Source organism: Lissotriton helveticus, chromosome 3_1 (assembly GCF_964261635.1).
Source record: "Lissotriton helveticus chromosome 3_1, aLisHel1.1, whole genome shotgun sequence".
In the NCBI taxonomy this organism is placed as follows: Eukaryota; Metazoa; Chordata; class Amphibia; order Caudata; family Salamandridae; genus Lissotriton; species Lissotriton helveticus.
In genome coordinates, this window is record NC_136061.1 from 318642074 (window position 1) to 318660452 (window position 18379).

General features: G+C 43.5%; 1 protein-coding gene across 6 annotated transcripts in view; it reads right to left on the minus strand.

Moving 5' to 3' along the window:
• Window positions 1-2097: 2097 nt before the first annotated feature.
• LOC144822411 (multidrug and toxin extrusion protein 2-like) overlaps window positions 2098-18379 on the minus strand; it is an 877798-nt gene continuing 861516 nt past the window's right edge. For all 6 annotated transcript variants that reach the window (XM_078679885.1, XM_078679890.1, XM_078679888.1 and 3 more), the window contains one exon: window positions 2098-3927. In XM_078679885.1, the coding sequence (XP_078536011.1) occupies window positions 3716-3927 (212 nt within the window). In that variant the 3' untranslated portion in view covers window positions 2098-3715. The remainder of the gene's footprint in view (window positions 3928-18379) is intronic.

An 18379-nucleotide genomic window follows, 5' to 3' on the forward strand; every position in this document is an offset into this window, starting at 1 on the left:
TTCGTCACGGTCCTTCTTTGGCTTGCACTTTCTGTTGATTTTGGGGGTCTGCCATTTTGTGCCGAAGCTGTTGGTGACTAACTCTTGGCCCACCATCTTGATTGCCTCGAATGACTCCTGGATCACTGCTTGCTGCCAGTCCACGCCTCTGGTCGCCTACCTGTCCATTGCCCCAGGATGGCCCCCTCGCGTTCTCCCACCCAGACTTTAATGGCCACTAATGAGGCTCCCCTTTTTCACCCTCTCCTTGTGGTCCCCCCGCATTGCCGAGATGTGTGGATGTTTCATCCTAGATTTTTATGGTCCACAGTGTTGTTTCAGCACTGAAATCTAGGATGAAATTCCAAGTTTAATCTTTGAAATATCAGATCTCAATATTATGGACTATCTGTTATTTTGATATCGTCTAATTTGTCAGTCATTTTTTTTCTGTTGTATTCATTCAAAAAAATTTCAGTTTTTTTGTTTTATATTGAGATATTGGTCCACTTGTTATTATGCTTTTCTATTTGTGCTGTTTCGAATATGGGATTCCTAAATCTCAGGACGTATGAGTATGAGGGTACAAGCTTGATTGTTTGAATGACTGAGCGTGTGTGTGTGGAGTGGGATGTGCTTTATATTTCTTATTTACCGTCTATTTAATTAAAAATCATGAATTTAATAAATGTTGATGTTTTTGATACCCTAATTGTGGTTTGCATTGTTAGTTGGCCAGCTTCATAGGTGTCTTTAAATTGGCGACGCATTGCGCATTTTGACCTACACAGGTAGAGAATTTTAGTTTGAGTAAGTTGCATATTTCCCTTGTTGTTCTCTACCTCTATCATACCCAAGGGGCCCCCTTTGTCAGAGTGGTTCAAGTTTGCCCTTTAGTCCGATTGGGATCGATTCTGGTATCATCCTGTCTCGAATCAGAGGCGCGCTCTCCATGTCGACGGGAACCCGTAGGCTGTGGTGCACCAAGGCTGCGGTGGGAAAGTGGTGGGGGTAAGTGTTTTATGTACACAAGGGTCTGGTGTACCTGGGTACTCACAGCCCTTGGAGTAGTCTTAGCTTTGGGACAGAGTCCCATGTTCATGGGTGCCTCAAGTATTTTCACAGCTGGAGGTGATGGTTCATCCTGGCCCTTCTCCTCACACTGATCGAAGTCATCGGATGGTACGAAGTATGCACTGCACAAAATGACACCACAGTCTTCCTCACTGACAGTGCCGACCTGTTATTCTTCCTCTGCAGAGCAAGTCTTCAGTCGCAAAAGTTTTTTTGTTCTTGAATATGTTGTAGGTTGTTCAATCCTGTTCGTTAAGCTACAACGACAAGCAAAGGTTGCAGACATCGAGTTAATCCAAGTATGCATACTTTGCCCTGCTCCATGGACACTTTCCGAAATCCATTTCTCTTACCCTCCAACTCCCAGAGCGGAGTATTTTCAGTGGCACAGAGTGAGGGGGACGCACAAGGCAGCCGCCTTGGTAGACGGTACAGTGAAGGTCGTCGGATACAAATCCGATGGTCGATGAAGTTGATGGAGAACATAAACAAGCGATTGTCATGGAGAAATTGTTCCTAGTCCGTTTCGGGTCAAAAAGTCACGAGGGCGCCAAAGTTGCATGGAGCATCAGCATTATCCATCTGAAGCCGATGTTAGAAAATAAAATCAATCTAACAATGGGGCTGTTGAACATGAGCATTTACTTGAAGAGTAGTCACAATGTTACATCACCAACAAAAGACTTATTCTAGAAAAACAAGTCGGGGCCCAACACTAGATAACAGGAGTGTGCATAGAATGTGTATCTGCAGCCAACAAATGCTACAAATACAGAAGGTATTGTGAAGAACAAGCTCATGAACACACAGAATGGGTGCTAAGATGAGCACCAATTCAGTGCTAACAGAACAGTTCCAGTCTTGAACCACAGCTCTGCAGGTGTTTTTGTTGTAAACAGAGAGCAGGGGAAGCAGCTTATGATGTAGGGGCAAGCTGTCCACATTTTAAGGCAACAGCAACTAAATCCATCTTCATTTGATAGTTCGAGAGATTTGGACAATCAAGCAACACCCAAATTAACAGACAACAGCAGTGAAAAAATGCAGATTTGTAAATAATTTTAATTGGTTTGAATTTGAACCATCAAGTCCGCTTCGCAAATAAAGCTGTAATAACATATATAAAGTGCTCTCTCTAATTTTGCGTCTAGGCAAAGTGCTTCAGAATGCCTCATTATGGAAAATGTATAAACTGCAGTTTCTTTTGATTGAAAGGTTAACTGACGCTTTTATGACTGTAGAAAGTTCATCTACTTTAATTAATGATTAACTGCTGCTATAAACGCTAATATTCTACATTTGTTTGACCAGAAAATTCTTCTATTCTGGTTTTGCAAAATGTTTCAGTTGTTTTGGAGATGTATAGGTCCTATATAATGAGCGCCCCTTTGCTATAGCGGCATGTTTTCTTTTGACGGAGGGACTGGCATATAATGGCAATTTAGATTTAGGTATACTATTCTGGGGTACTACATTGCAAACAGCAAAATGGATTCAAGTGAGCGAGGATCCAGGCCACTTTGGAAACAGAGGTAGATCAAAGTGCCATACAGATGCGATACTGGCAAAAGGGCAGTCCTAAATAGTAATTTTACTGTCCGTGGGGGAATGAGGGGGGTAGAGGGTTCGTGAGCAATATTTTAAAGCAGCAGGATTACATACTGATGCACAAGTAGAAACAAAAAGTGATTCTGTACCCGCTTTTTTGGCAAATTGTGGGAACCACACAAAAAAATACAACATAGGACTGTGCACCCTGGTCGTGGCCCAGTTCTCCACTTGCCTTCTTTGGGTTTTTCAGCCTAAATGAAGAATGTGGCGAAATGGACAAATCAAGACAAGAACAATAGGAGCAGAAAATGTACAGGTGGGGCCACAGAGAAATTGGGACTGCCCTAACACAGGAGATAAGCCAGGCAAGATAAAACAAGTGTGTCAAAATGCATGTTTTCTATCACACGCATGCAGCTGTGGGAGAGGAGTTGGTGATGTGACTGGTAAGAAGACCCGGTGTATTAAATTACCTCTGTGATAGAGGACGTTAACTGTGATTTAAGATATAACAAAATGTTGAAGTTACAGCATACTCAATTCAAATCACCACTGACTAGTATACCTGTCAATACCTAATTCTGTTTTCTTCTAAAACCATACACAGCTCAGAGAACATATAAAATGATATGGTACTTGAAATGTAGTATACAAACCAAAAATAACATGTAGATTTCTGTACTATTTTAAAATGCTGAAAGTTATATTTAGAGAGCTTGGTTTTGCTCAACTTACGATGTTAAATAATGCCTTCTTATCAAGATCATCAGCGTTCCAATAAGGTTTGAGTTGTATACTAAGTTTCCCACTTTAATACTGTTCTTGATTAGTTCTTGTACCGCCTCCTCACCACCAATATGAACTTTTCAATTCAATGATCCACAAGAGCAGAGGATTGAAGGGACACAGTCATTTGGCTGCACTCCTCAAAATATGACACGTTATTCGCATATTCTATCGACCTGCCCATAGAAGTTCCAAGGAACATCAAGAAGGCTCACAATCCTCTTTCTGCAGTCCTGATTTTCATCTTTTCAATGGGTTTCGATTTGAAGTTGGTTCTGGTTTTCATCCAGCTTCCCCTTGTTGGTTTGCATCACATCACTGTCATTTAGCCATTGCCAGTTAAGGTAAGTCTTATCAACAGCCCGACAAGCAACACTAAAACAGCAGCAACCAGAGCAACACTTCTACGAAGAAGGAGGGCTTGCACAGATAACACTTCCCCAACAGTTGTCACAGCACAAGGAGGGCTTTCTTCTACAATGCACTGGTCATCAGTGTGGCTATCATTCAGGAAAGTCTCATCATCTTCAATTTCCACTGCAGAACAAAATGTGTACAATTATGAACAGACAAAATTACACCATCTGCAATCTCAAGATTTTGAATCCAATCAGAGATACTAAATTGCAGGGATTAAGCATATACAAATGTTTGTTTGTGAAAATGAAATATTACAGTCATTAAATAGATTCTGAATGATACTTTGCATGTTGTTCAAGTTTGAAGTAGTCACAGTTGCCAGATTAATTCCAGAAACCTGCAATGCTTTTGCCAAGCCAGCAAGCAGAAGGAACTTACTGCAAATTTTACATTTAAGAAGGGAGCTAGTTTCCTCAGGTATTTAGATACTTCTCAATGGAGAAGGGCCAAAAATATCCCCAGCTAATCGAAGAAATGACCAGTGCGATAGAAAGATTATGCAAAGGAAAACAAGTACCCATCAGAAGAACAAGTTACTTACCTATGGTAATGGTCTTTCTGGTACATACTCATTCAGTTAGTAGTAACTTTATTCAATTCAAGAAAGAAGCATCATAAAAGTATACAGTTTTAAACTTACAAATTCACAAATGGTATTTTATTTCCCAAAATTAAAACACAAAACTCCAGCAGAATATATCAAGAACAGAATACATATAGATATATTCCTATATTTGTCCATAAAAAAATTACATTAAAAATCAAGATAAAATCACGGTTATAGCAGATTTCATTCTATAATCTCAGTCACATCCCTCACAAGCTAATATGGAAACAAAGTGAACTGTGCATTATCAAAAGCGTCATTCTCACAAGTTTAGCAAACCACTAGGAGAATTTGGTACATTATAGCTAAAAGCGTTCAAAAACCGAAGTTCCTATAAAATCAAGGTCAGTTATCCCTTACGAGGCTCATAAATAAGTGTAAAGTGCACTATATGTTTCAAAAATGGATCATAACATTACTTAAATGGGTTGGCCTCTCACGCCTTCCCACACAAGTATGTAAGACCACTGACGTGACGAATACATTCTAGCATTAGTCATCATCAACATTTCTAGCAATTTCAGTAATTTTCAGAAATAAGATCAAAATCAAAAATATCAGAAGACACAATATCAGTAACGATTCCTGATTAAAATTGCTGATCTAATGAAACTGATTCAGAAAAGGGGGTGGTGATGAACAGAGTGCCTGAATTAAGCAGACCACTCTTACCCAGTCCAAAGATCAGGGCTTGATCCATCACCGTTTTTTAGCTCACTGCACCATCCCAGCTCAGAACTTGGCTATATGCAAATTAGTCTGTTCCTGTCCCAGTGCATGATGGGAACAGGGCAAACCAAACTACCAAGCCAATTCTTATACTGGGAAGGAAACAAGCTACCGGGGACCGGTTTCTGGCATTTCAGCCTCGTCGGCCCGGCTTGCTTGAATCCTGATGGTGCAATGAGCAAGGGACTCACATCTGAGTATACCCTTCCACGCTTATGGTGGACAAATTGATATAGGTGTGGCAGGGTATACTCAGACATGAGTCCCTTGCTCACTGCTCCATCAGGATTCAAGCTAACCGGGCCGACGAGGCTGAAATGCCAGAAACCGGTCCCCGGTAGCTTGTCTCCTTTCTGGTGAAGAATTGGCTTGGTAGTTTGGTCTGCCCTGTTCCCATGATGCACTGGGCCAGGGACAGACTAATTTGCATATAGCCAGGTTCTGAGCTGGGATGGGGCAGTGAGCTAAATAACGGTGATGGATCAAGCCCTGATCTTTGGACTGGGTAAGAGTGGTCTGCTTAATTCAGACACTCTGTTCATCACCACCCCCTTTTCTGAATCGTTTTTGGCCACTATAGGTGTGGCAGGGTATACTCAGACATGAGTCCCTTGCTCACTGCTCCATCAGGATTCAAGCAAGCCAGGCCGACGAGGCTGAAATGCCAGAAACCGGTCCCCGGTAGCTTGTCTCCTTTCTGGTGAAGAATTGGCTTGGTAGTTTGGTCTGCCCTGTTCCCATGATGCACTGGGCCAGGGACAGACTAATTTGCATATAGCCAGGTTCTGAGCTGGGATGGGGCAGTGAGCTAAATAACGGTGATGGATCAAGCCCTGATCTTTGGACTGGGTAAGAGTGGTCTGCTTAATTCAGACACTCTGTTCATCACCACCCCCTTTTCTGAATCGTTTTTGGCCACTATAGGTGTGGCAGGGTATACTCAGACATGAGTCCCTTGCTCACTGCTCCATCAGGATTCAAGCAAGCCGGGCCGACGAGGCTGAAATGCCAGAAACCGGTCCCCGGTAGCTTGTCTCCTTTCTGGTGAAGAATTGGCTTGGTAGTTTGGTCTGCCCTGTTCCCATGATGCACTGGGTCAGGGACGGACTAATTTGCATATAGCCAGGTTCTGAGCTGGGATGGGGCAGTGAGCTAAATAACGGTGATGGATCAAGCCCTGATCTTTGGACTGGGTAAGAGTGGTCTGCTTAATTCAGACACTCTGTTCATCACCACCCCCTTTTCTGAATCGATCTAATGAAACTGAGCATAGAACTACATATAAGCAGTTGACAATGATCTTAAATGCTCAAAACCTTCCCTAAAATTACAGGGTCTAATGTCCCTTAGGAAGGGTTTAATAAAGCGTTCATGCGGAGCTTTATAAAGTGTACAAAAAAGCACAATGTGCATTGTTTAGCTCCATTATCACATGGGCAAGGGGGTAGCCTCTCACACCAACCTCCTTGCTTTGGAAAAGCCTCTAAAAAGTGCAGTGCATTTAACCGAAATCTAGTTAAGTAAAAACGCCATTGCGTGTGTAGAGTAAAAGATAAATAAAATTGTTGCTGGAGTATAACTGTTTGGTATGGAAGCTGATTTTCATGTTTAGACAAGCCTAATATAGTACGATATGCATTCTTAATCACCATTTTTGTATCTGATTTAATCAGATGTGGGTTATTGTAAAAATCACCAAGACCAATTTTTTCAAAGGTTTCCTTTACGTAAAACAGCCAGGGAATTTTTAATGCATTTTCCAAATTTATGCAATCTTTCAGAATTTTTTTGAAAACAACAGGTCTTCCGAGGACCATATTTTCCCCCATAAAAGAAGTGGGGAAACGTGGATATTGTCACTCACGAAATCTAGGCCTACCTCGGAATGACAGAATATATTTGGAGAACTACTTGGCACTGATAACAGGCGTTTTAAAAACTTGTTCTCCATAATTTGTAACTGTGCACATTTATGGTATCCCCATACCCCTGCACCGTAAATTACCACAGGCAAACATTTTGATTTATACAGGGTCTTTAACTCGGCAATTGGTTTTTGATCTAGTTTGCTAGCGAAACGAAAGAGAGCCTCTATCGATCTGGTGGTTTTTTGTACCCGTGATATTATAAGAGGGTCCCAATTTAGAGATTTGTTAAAACATTTCCCAAATAACAAAAATTTTGAACTTTTTCGATAACCTTGTTATCTACATCAAATTTACGTGTTTTGGTCTTATTTGGGCCACAGACCATTGTAAAGGATTTTGTGAAGTTTACCTTTAGGTCTAAACCCAACATAAATTCATTAAAAGTGTCCAAGCATATTTGCATACTATTTGCAGTCAAAGTCATTAACACCGTGTCGTCTGCATAAGACAATAAGGGTAAGTATTTGCCATTAATTTTAGGAAAGTCCAAACCTTTTTCAATCAAGAATTTTTCTACACCATTCGTGTAAAGTAAAAATAAAAAGGGGGCAAGAATACAGCCCTGGCGGACACCTTCCGTTGATGGGATGGGCTCTGTCTTTTCGCCTCCACGCCCATATCGAATGGCCACGGAGGTGGCGGCGTGTAATCTACGTAGCAAAGTTATCAGCGGTTCCTCAAAACCCATAGTCTCCATCAGTAGCCACAATTTCTCCCTGCACACAGTATCAAAGGCACTGGATAAGTCCATAAAGGCCAGGTGCATAGAAACACCCCTGGCCTTTATGTACTTATCCATAATCAGGGCCAAATTGAAACACTGCTACGTCGTACCTCTGCCATTTCTGAAGCCATACTGTGATTCCACAATGACGCCTAATGAGTTTGCCCATGTCTCTAGGCGAGCCAGTATTACTCTTCCCAATAGCTTACAAGATGCATCTATTAGGGAGATTGGCCGGTAGCAACAGGGGTCACTATTGCCCTTTTTAAAAATTGGGACCACTACTGCCTTTTTCCATGTCGATGGAATACGCCCCACAATAATCGCCTTAAAAACAATTAGCAGCAGAGGTACCCACACTACAGGATTATTTTTGAACAAATCCAGGGGTACTGAGTCAGGACCTGGTGCCTTAAGTGGCATGCCTCTTCTCAGGGCCTCCCCACTTCCCCCAAAGTGAGCGAGAGACTAAGCTGTTGCACAGTCTCAATATTAAAATGAGGTTCATCCTCGCTTTAATTTTTCAGGATAGTACCCTTTGGGTTAAAGATCCTGGAGTAATGGGACTCCCAAACCTCCCCAGTTATCTGCATAATCATGGTCCTATTTTCACTGCTAAGGAAGGGTCGATTTATCACCTCCCAAAATAACCTGCTATCCCTGCGTTCAGAGGCTTTCTCTATGTCATCCCAGGCTAGTTTTTTCAATTCTAATTTCTTTTTTTCGATGGTCTCTTTATAATTTATTCTTGCTCTCTTGACCATCTCCTTATCCCGCGGGATTCTATGTAAGGCCTTCTTCAATAAAGTATGTGCATCAAACCATTTATTGTCTGACGAGCTGAGCTCGTCATGAACAATGGAATACCAGAGACACCAGCACCGGGGGAGAATTGCTGTAGCATTGAAGGTGTTAATGGGGGAGAACTACCTCCACCTATCTGTTCAGATCTTTGTGCCCTTGTTAATACAGGTGTTTTTTCTCTTGGAGTGGGTGGATCCGAAATCTCTTCAATACTGGGAGAATCTTGCGGGAACAAGGGGCCCCCATAAGAATCTGGTCCCCCCTCCGCCTGGCCCTCAACTCAGTTTGTACCAGTAGTATCATAGCGACTCTGAAGCAATTGTGAATCAAGAAAAAGCCTGCGTTCCATTAACTTGATTTCATTAATAATTGCAGATTCGGCTCTTACTAGGAACGCGTCCAGAGTGCCCACCACACTTTTACCTTCCTTTGGTTTTGTCATGGCTAACATTACTTCGTAAGCGACACTACCCTTTCAGGAAACAGAGTAAAGTTACCAAGACAATTAAGGCACCAGACACAAAAGTCACTTCAGTGGCAAAAGGCACTATTTAATACCAGAGTCTTACTTCCTTCGTCCAGTCAGTCAAGGGTTAGGGCAGTGGCCACCTACGGCCCGCCCTTTGCCCGGCACGCGCGTCCCGCGCTGCGGGGCACCAGCTGATGTTAAATACAGCCCTGGCGCCGCCTGATGATGCTGTTCTCAGGCGCCTGGGCTGGGGCTGCTGGGAGTTGTGGTCTGGTCCCGCCTTATGAGCTCCGATGGTCGTTCCCCTCACGGCGTTTGCGAGGTGCCCAATGCCGTTTCCCTCACGGCGCGTGCAATGCCAGAAGGTTTGCCCCCTCTTGTCAGACTGTATGTTGGGCAAAAGACAAAGTTTAACATTCTCGTTCTTCAAATAAAGTGTTCAGGCATTCTAGACCCCCATTCTCAGCATGTACAATAATGATCCTGTATCGTGACTGTTTCACTGATGTGACATTGCCGGCAGCTTTATTCTCCCAAAGCCTCCTCAAGCCTCCCTTCAGGTACGGGGCCAGCTCAACTTCCCGCGGCACTCCTAAGCCTCGCCGCGTCCCTTCACTGGAAAAAGGCCGGTACCGTATCAGTGCCGCAGGCTGAAGTCTTCCGCACCAGTTACATGTTTTGGGACCCCGCCTCTCCTCCAAAAATCGCCGTTGAGAGATGCCGATGCCAGAACCTTCAGTCACCTCCAGTCACTGGCTCAGCAGAGATCCGGACTACAGATCCCAGAATGCTCTATGTCAAAAAAAAAAAGCACGGACCAAATCACTTTTTTTCCCCTGTGATTATTCCTGTTTTTTTTTTACATGTGAGGACCGGATCTATCAAACTTATCACCTTCTCTTTTGACAGCAGATAAAACCAGCTGTATTACTTCACATATCCCTTCAGCATGGTTCTGGTGGTTCTGTGCCACAAAATGCTGAATCCACAGGACTTTAAATTTCCCACTTTAAGCCACTAGCCACACAACAGATGCAAGTTGTGCATAAGCAGAAATGTCTGGTCTTTCAAACAGCAGGTCTTACAAACAGCAAGATTGTGGGCTTTCTTAGAGCATGGTTCAGCAACCGATCGAAACCTTCAGGAGAAAGCTGCACTCCTCTCTGGGACCACACACCTCGAATGGAGTCGCGCACAACCAGCGTGATCAATTTGCAAAAAGCACTCGGGAACAGCCTCAGAGTCAGAGTCAGAGCAGAATCAAAACGGAGACTTCACCGCGCGTTTGTAAAGTGCCCTGGGTGCAGCATAGCGGAGACAGAGACGCTCCTTGGGATGCAGAAACGCCGTCAAGAATCCGCCACCATTTCTCAGGGGCGGAGCGGTGAATCACCTGGTCAAGCTCGGTTTCAATGCCTGCATCGCGCGCAGTGGGTGTTTCTAAATTCAACAGCTATCAGAGCCAGCGGGTCTCCCGTGTTTTGTTTGTGCTCAGTGGGCAGGGCCTGATTCCTGTATGCCTTGGACGCCAGGCGTACATACTCTATCTAACCTCAGATTCCCCATTTAAGAACACTCCCATGTGCCAGACTATGTATGGAAAGTTTTCTCCAACAATACTCCTCTGCACCAGTAGGTTATACTGTATGGCTACATACCACTCTGGAAGTGACAGAGCGAGCTACAGAGCAGACAAGTTTCTTCTTTTTTTTTTTTAATCTTTCCTCGCCCACTGTGGGTATCAGTGTGCTGATTCCCAATGTGGGACGTTTTTAGTTGTTAAAAAAGAGGTTCCTCCACAGAACGTGGCAGTGGGAGTCAATGCGGAATCTATGGTTAGACAGAGTGCACACCAGAAAGAGTTACAGAAGGTAACTGACTTGTCCTTTTGATGGCTATTTCTAACCACATATTTCTCACCTTACAATAGATACCAAAGCAGTACCTCTCCAGATAGGTGGGTGTGTGGAGTGGACTCAGACCTAAAGTCTTACAGGATCATGCAAGCAAAATGACCTCCCCTCTGGACCTGGCTATCAATACAGTAGTAGTTCGGGAATGTATGTAACACCACCCACATTGTAGCCTGTCAGAACGACTCCAGTACAGGCTGTCTGTATACCTTTGCAGTGGTAGTAGCTTTAGGCCTTATGGAATGAGCTCTGAGGCCTTCTGGTGGCTGCTTCTTTACCAGTTCACAGCAGCTCATAGCTCTTCTGCACAGCCTTCGCTTCTGTGCACCGGAGAAACCTACAAACAGTTGATCAGCTACAAGTTATTTGGTATGGTATAATATAAATGCATAAGCTCTTTTAGGGTCCAGCTAATGAAGCCCCTGTTCCTCTTTTGAAAGGAGAGGGAAGTCCCGACTTTAGGCAGGAAGGCTCCAGAGGCCTCAGCACAAGTTCAGGGAAGAAGACCACCTGAGTCCAGTTTGTCTGGGAATAATGTGGTGTAGGGCGGTTAAGTTGATAGGGCCTGAAGTTCACTCACGCTGCAAGCTGAAGTAATCACAATAAGGAACATAGTCTTTAAAGCCAGAAGACTCAGGAAGCAGCTATGCACAAACTTGAACGGCGTACACATGAGAAATATTAGGATCAAATTAAGGGCTCACATGAAAGTGCTGAATCATGCCCCACCTCCCCCACCCAAAAATGGATGTGCATAACTAAGGGCAAACTAAAGCAGATGGGTGGCAATTGCCGCAGGTGAAGGGGGCTGAGAGGACTGCTGTAGAGCAGGGAGAGACTGCCTTTGCCTAAACCTCAGCCCCTGGAGAGGCCTCTGAACTGATGAAGGAACTGCTTGGTAGGGATGAGCAGACTCAGGAAGCATGATGTGATTTGACTTTCTTTTCAACACCCCAAGGCAGAATTGGTTTTTCGAACAAAACATTGAGAGCCCTCAAAGGACATACTCATATGAGAGGTTTGTACATGTCTGGAAAAACCTGTGGAACACATTGATGCATGTCGAAGAATGTCAATATTTGTGCCAATGGCCATTCCCAGGCAATGAGTAGCATCTCAGCCAGCGCAGACCACATATTTGGCTGCATCTTGTCCACAACAAATTATCTGAGCCAGAGAGGACCTAAGGTCTTCAAGTACTGCGGGAAAGATCTCCCTGGCCATGTCCCAAAGGACATGTGTGTAGCGACCCAATAAACAAACATTAACCAATCACAACGGCAGGCTGGCAAAGGAGAACTTAGGTTTGTCAAATGCCTCAATATTCTTGGACTCCCACGCCAGAGGAGTAGTGGGGAATGAACAAGGGTTTATCTTACATGTTAAAGTTTGAACAACAACATTCTCTGGTGTAGGATCTTAAATAAGAAAATCAGGGTCACCGGGAGCTGGTCTGTTGTGCCTGGCATCTGCCTATTCAATGTTTGGTAGGAGCAAGGCTTAGACCAAGTGGCCATCAACATCAAATAATGGGGCAGGGCCTTGTTAAATAGAAGCAAGGGCTGGCCCAAGATTAAAAATGTCATTAAGGATGTTCATTTTGGTATTGTATGAAGGCACCTTCAAATTGAGCACCTCAGATGCCTTTCAGCCTAATTTTGAAAATGATGCACTGTTTTCCGTTGGTGATCCTGGTGGCGTGTCAGACCGTGTTTCAGGTACTGTATTAAGCCACTGGCCTCTAGTATGCAAGCACATGTAAAAGTTGTCATCTATATAGTAATGAGGGAGAGAACAACTCCCACCCCTCCAACATCATTACCCCATCTTGGGTGTCCCTTGTTTAGATTCATAAAGATAGAAGAGCCTCTGCTCGTGGGCGAGGAATGACAATCCGGGATTAAAGAAGGAGGATGGTGCAAGACACCATCGTAAAAGACAGAATTAGACACTGTCTACATATAAGTGAAAAGCTGTGAGAAGGAACCGTGCAAGCTAAGCGAAGAACATTCTCAAGTGCAAACAGGGAAGAGAATCTTAAGAGACAGAAATAGACTGTTATTACGATGCAGAAAAACAGACAGAAATACACTGCCAGTACCATGTAGAACAGTGTCGTCTAGCAAGAATGGAGCCCAGAGAAAGCAATAGTCCACCGCAGGACGGTATGAAAAGACTGGCACTGCCCTTATTGTATTGTAATTGCATTTATATAGCGCTTACTACCCCTGACGAGGCGTCAAAGCACTTTTTCGGCGAGTTGCACGCAACTCGGGACCCATAGAGGATTAGTGTTGAATTAGCATAGTGAAACATGCAAGTACATTTTAAGTGGTGGATAGGTTAGTCAGTTATTTGGATTTGGAATGATAGCAGAAGGATAGAGGAGGACAAAGGTTTGCATTTATATAGAGCTTGTTGACGCACGCTATTCAGGAAGCCTACAAAGGATTAGTGGTGAATTAATATGGTGAAATATGAAGTAATTTCAGTGGTGGATATTAGTCAGTTACTTGGAGTGAGAAGGATAGAGGAGGGATAAAAGGGGAAGAAAGATTTGCATTCATATAGCACTTGTTACCACGTATGGGTGTTGAATCGCTTTTCTGGTGAGTAGCACGCATCTCCGGAACCCATGAAGAATTACGGTTTAAAATTAGTATAGTAAAAAAAATATGAAGTCATTTGAGTAGTGGATATGTTATTCAGTTATTTGGGTAGTATATTGGCATAGTTTAATATGGAATTTGAGAAGTGAACATGTTAGTCTGTTAATTTCGATTGAAAAGGATAGTGGAGGGATAAAAGAGTGAAATATATATATATATATTTAGGTCTTAGCAATAGGAGGAGGCTTTTGGATGAGTAAAAAGGAGTTTTGGAGGAGAGGACTCAGAGGAAAGAGTTTAGAAAGGTTTGTTTTAGGTTTGATATAAGGAGGGAAAGAGTAGGAGAGTCTAGAAAGGGTTATTTTGGCAATCATGGTAGTGGTATGGGGTTTGGGATCAATGAGAGAGTGGATGTAGAGGATATAATGATAGATGTATAGGATGAGATAGGGTAGTGCATTGGAAGGAGTAGTAGAAGAAGTTTGAGATGAGTCAGAAGGTTGGGCTAGAAGATATATTGAGCGAAGTATAGGCTGAGAAATAGGGTAGTGCATTTGAAATTCTAAATTAGAAGAAAGTGATAAATATGTAGATCCATAAATACATTGAAAGTATATGTGTTGCAAGAGTTACAAAGTGTGGTGGTGTGCAGTGTGTGTGTTGTGCGTTAGTGTTATTATGGTAGAGATCAGCAATAGAGCCAATTCATAGCAAGCGGTGGGTGGCTTCGAAGGCCACACGTTTTTGGAATTTCCCACAGCTACCTAGTACAGTCCATATTGTTATTTACATATGGCCAATATTACCGAATGGTCATCAATCACAATGACCAACAAAATAGTATTTCTTCCTTTTTCCTTCTGTGGTTCAAACCGGGTAACGGCGCCCGCTAGAAATCTACCCTACCCTAAGCGCCCTGCTGCCCAGAGATACTTTTAAGAGCCTGATTACGCCTTTCACTTGTGTGCCCCATCAGCCACTGGGGTCGAAGGAGTAGTATCTTACCTGTAACTCCAGTTCTGTAGTAGGGGTATCTCTGTTATATTCAGTCAGTCAGTCAGTCAGGGTTCTTTATTCGATGATTAAAAATCACCATAAAAGTACAGACATACAATATACACTCATTTCATTAAAAAAGACAATTAAATTAACATCAATCCCGATATAAATACAGCTAAATCACAGTTGTATTAAGAAAAACATTATGGACCTTTAAAACCAGTGTCTGAAATCTCACAGTCCCCCCCCCCCTCTAGTTGCCCTCAATCGGACAGCCACTTTGATAAAATTAATAATACAGCACAGTGTAAGGGGATCATTCGCCTGTTGTAAATAAATCAAGGCCTCTTGAGCGCATTTTATGATTGTTTTTTTTAAAATGTCTACCAAAAATCTACGCCTAGGTTCAGAATAAAATGAACATAACAATACAAAATGAAGGGAATCCTGCGGAGACCTATTGTCGCAGCCGCAGGTTCCCTTCTGCTCAATCGTGGGGGAGTACCCTAATGGTGATCCCAATAAATATGGTAAAAGATTGAGCCTAAAACGGTTCATTAAAAACCTATCCTGAGCATTGTGTATCAAATATAAATAAGGTTCCATTCCTTCTGTGGTCTTTACAAGGTTATAGGCACACACCGTAGACTTAATGTCGCCTCGGGGTTTATCCAGATTTTTAGCCAAGCTAAAATTGGCCTGACTTTCACCAAGTCTTTAAGATAGGGTATCCCTAACTCCCTGTGTGCATTGGCTGCAGCTAGATTGTGTGGGGCTTTCAGGATGGAGCGTAGATGTTTGTTCTCCTCCCGCTGGAGTTGACAGGTATTCACAAAGCCCCACACTTCAGCCCCATAGGTGACTTTGGAGCAACACATGGAGTTGTACAGATTCAGCACCTGTTCAGGGCACCACCTCCCCAACCTCCGACCATAACCTGCAATAGCTCCATTGGTGACATTCATCTTGCGGCAACGATCCTCCACCAGGTAGTTAAATTTTAAAGACCCGTCAAATAGTAAGCCCAAATACGAGAATGATTTCACCTTCTCTATCTTGTGGCTCCCTATCGTAAATGTACATTTGTTGCATGGTTTGTTACCAACAGATAAAACATATGATTTACCAAGATTAACAGAAAGATCCAAAGAACCCATAAAAGATACAAAACCATCAATTAAAATTTGTAGACTCTTTGGTGTTCGTCCGAGGAGGACCGCGTCATCTGCGTAAAGTAACACAGGAACATGACGCGTCCCTACTCGTGGGCAATCTGATCCCAGCTGTAAAAGATGCTGCTCTAAATTATTAATATAGAGGGAAAATATAAAAGGTGCCAAGATACAGCCTTGGCGTACCCCACTTCTACAGTAGAAGGAATCAGTGCATCCACCCTCCGTATTATACCTAACTTGCGCTGAGGTGTTACCGTGCAATTCTCTTAAGATATTAATAAGGCCGACCGCGATCCCCATGCTGGTCGTCATGTCCCAGAGCTCGTCCCTATTTACATGGTCGAAAGCAGCTGCCAGATCCATGAACCCCATGCAGATGGATTCCGTACTGGCCTTAGTGTATTTTGCTGCTAGCATGTAGAGGTTCAAGCACTGGTCGCTCGTGGACCGACCCATCCTAAAACGGTACTGTGTGCCTGAGATAATATTATTTGCCTCAGTCCACTCCGACAGCCGGTTTAGTATCCCCCTCCCCAGGATTTTAGCGGATACATCGATCAGGGAAATAGGGCGATAACATTGCGGGTCATCCCTATTCCCCCTTTTAAAAATAGGGACAATAATGGCAGTTGACCAGGAGGGCGGTAGGCCATGACGGATTGCAGTGTTAATGACTCTTGTCATTATAGGGGCCCATAATTCCACGAAGCTTAGGAACAAATCAGGCGGAATTCCATCTGGGCCTGGAGCCTTATTTTTAGACAACCCCTCAATCCCAACCTTAATTTCCTTTAGTGAGAAAACTACGGGCTGGCCTTGGTCAACGTTCCCTTGTTCATGCGGTGTGCACGTTTCGTGGTTGTATAGAGCCCTATAATGAGTAATCCACGTAGTACGTGTTATGTTTGTTCCTAATTTGGGGACTGTATCATCTTGAAAGGTGGGTCTATTAATAATTCTCCAAAACTCTGTCATGTCCCTCTTATCCCCCGCCTCCCTTAAATCTGCCCAACCTTCTGCTTGTAGTGCCTTTTTCCTCCTACTCAGCTCACTCTTATATTTTTTCCTGCAGGAGGTAACTCGTGTGGCTCCCTTGGCCTTATTTTAATACCGTCTTTAAGTTCCCTCAGGGCTTTGGAGCAGTCACGATCAAACCAACGTGGTTGACTACCAGTCACTTTTATCGGGGCACTAGTCTTTAACAGGCTATCTACTAAATCAGCAATATATTTAAATGCTGTAAGTAGCTGCTGTCCTTTTATTGCCACGTCTAGACATGCCTCAAAAGCTAATTTCCCCTTCTCCATCAGTGATTTATAGAACCTTTCTCCATCAATCTTGGACCACCTGAGGCGTCTACCTGGTCAATGGCCCTCTCATTTATTGCAACGTGCTTCATCCCGTTAGGACCGGCACGATAGGGGACATCTAGCGCCAAAGGGTTATGGTCGCTAAACGGGTTCCATTCAATCCCCACCCTAGAAATCCTATTTTTAAAAACCCTTGAGGCAAGAATGTAGTCAATATATGACGAGCATCCTCTACCCTTAAAAGTGGGTGGCAAGGCCTCATCTTGCGGTAAATGCACCATGTCCATAGTGTGAACCAGGTTGTGGTTATGCATACATTTTGTTAAAGCATGACCTTCTGGCGAGTGCTCAAAATGGGCTCCATTCTCCTCTGGGTATCGTGACCATATTTCATCTAATGGGAAGAGGGCTGGGCAGAGGTGACAGTTGAAATCCCCCGTAACTAAGATATTTTGGGCATAGACCCTGGCTTCACAGGTGGGAACCTGACACAATCTGTACTCCAGTTCTCTTATCAGTACATCACCTCCTCCAACCGCCACATTGTTGTAAACATTATCAATTTAAGTCCTTTACCATTAAACCGCACCTCTTGGATATCATGTGAGTTACAGTTTAAGGTTGACCATGTGCCTTTGAGGTTCAGGTCTACATATACAGATAACCCACCCACAGCCCTACCTGGTCTGGATTTCCTTGCCGGAACAAAGAAACATTTATACCCTTCTATATGTAGGGAACTGTTATCAACTGCCCAAGTTTCTTATAAGCATAATCTGCTTACAAGAAACTTGGGCATTATCAATTTAAGTCCTTTACCATTAAACCGCACCTCTTGGATATCATGTGAGTTACAGTTGTAGACAAGCTGAGGCGTCAATGTGATAGCTTTGTTGGTGAACCGGGGGCCTAAAGTTGGAGACCGAAGCGAATAGTCCTCTAGGATAAAAGTAGGTCAGATCTCGTAGGGTGATTGAGCTACCAGCATTTTGCGAAAACCCATTTACAATATGTCTGACAACTTTATCATCCTGAAAGTTTATTATAACAACGTCGCCTACAAGGTCCTTAGTTCTTTGGCCCAGCCAGGGAAGACGCCTAACATTAAGAATTAGCCCATTTAAGTGTGGGGGAAGTGGGCAATTCTGTTTCAACCAATATATGGCCTTATTTTTCAGCCCACGCTGATCTTCTCCACAACCGTCCTCTAAGACTGGCACTCCGGTAAGAACAGCTACATACGGGGCCGCTTCTGGGGGCAGTTCTACTCTGGGCCTCTTGGCTGGAAGTGTCCTGACGGGT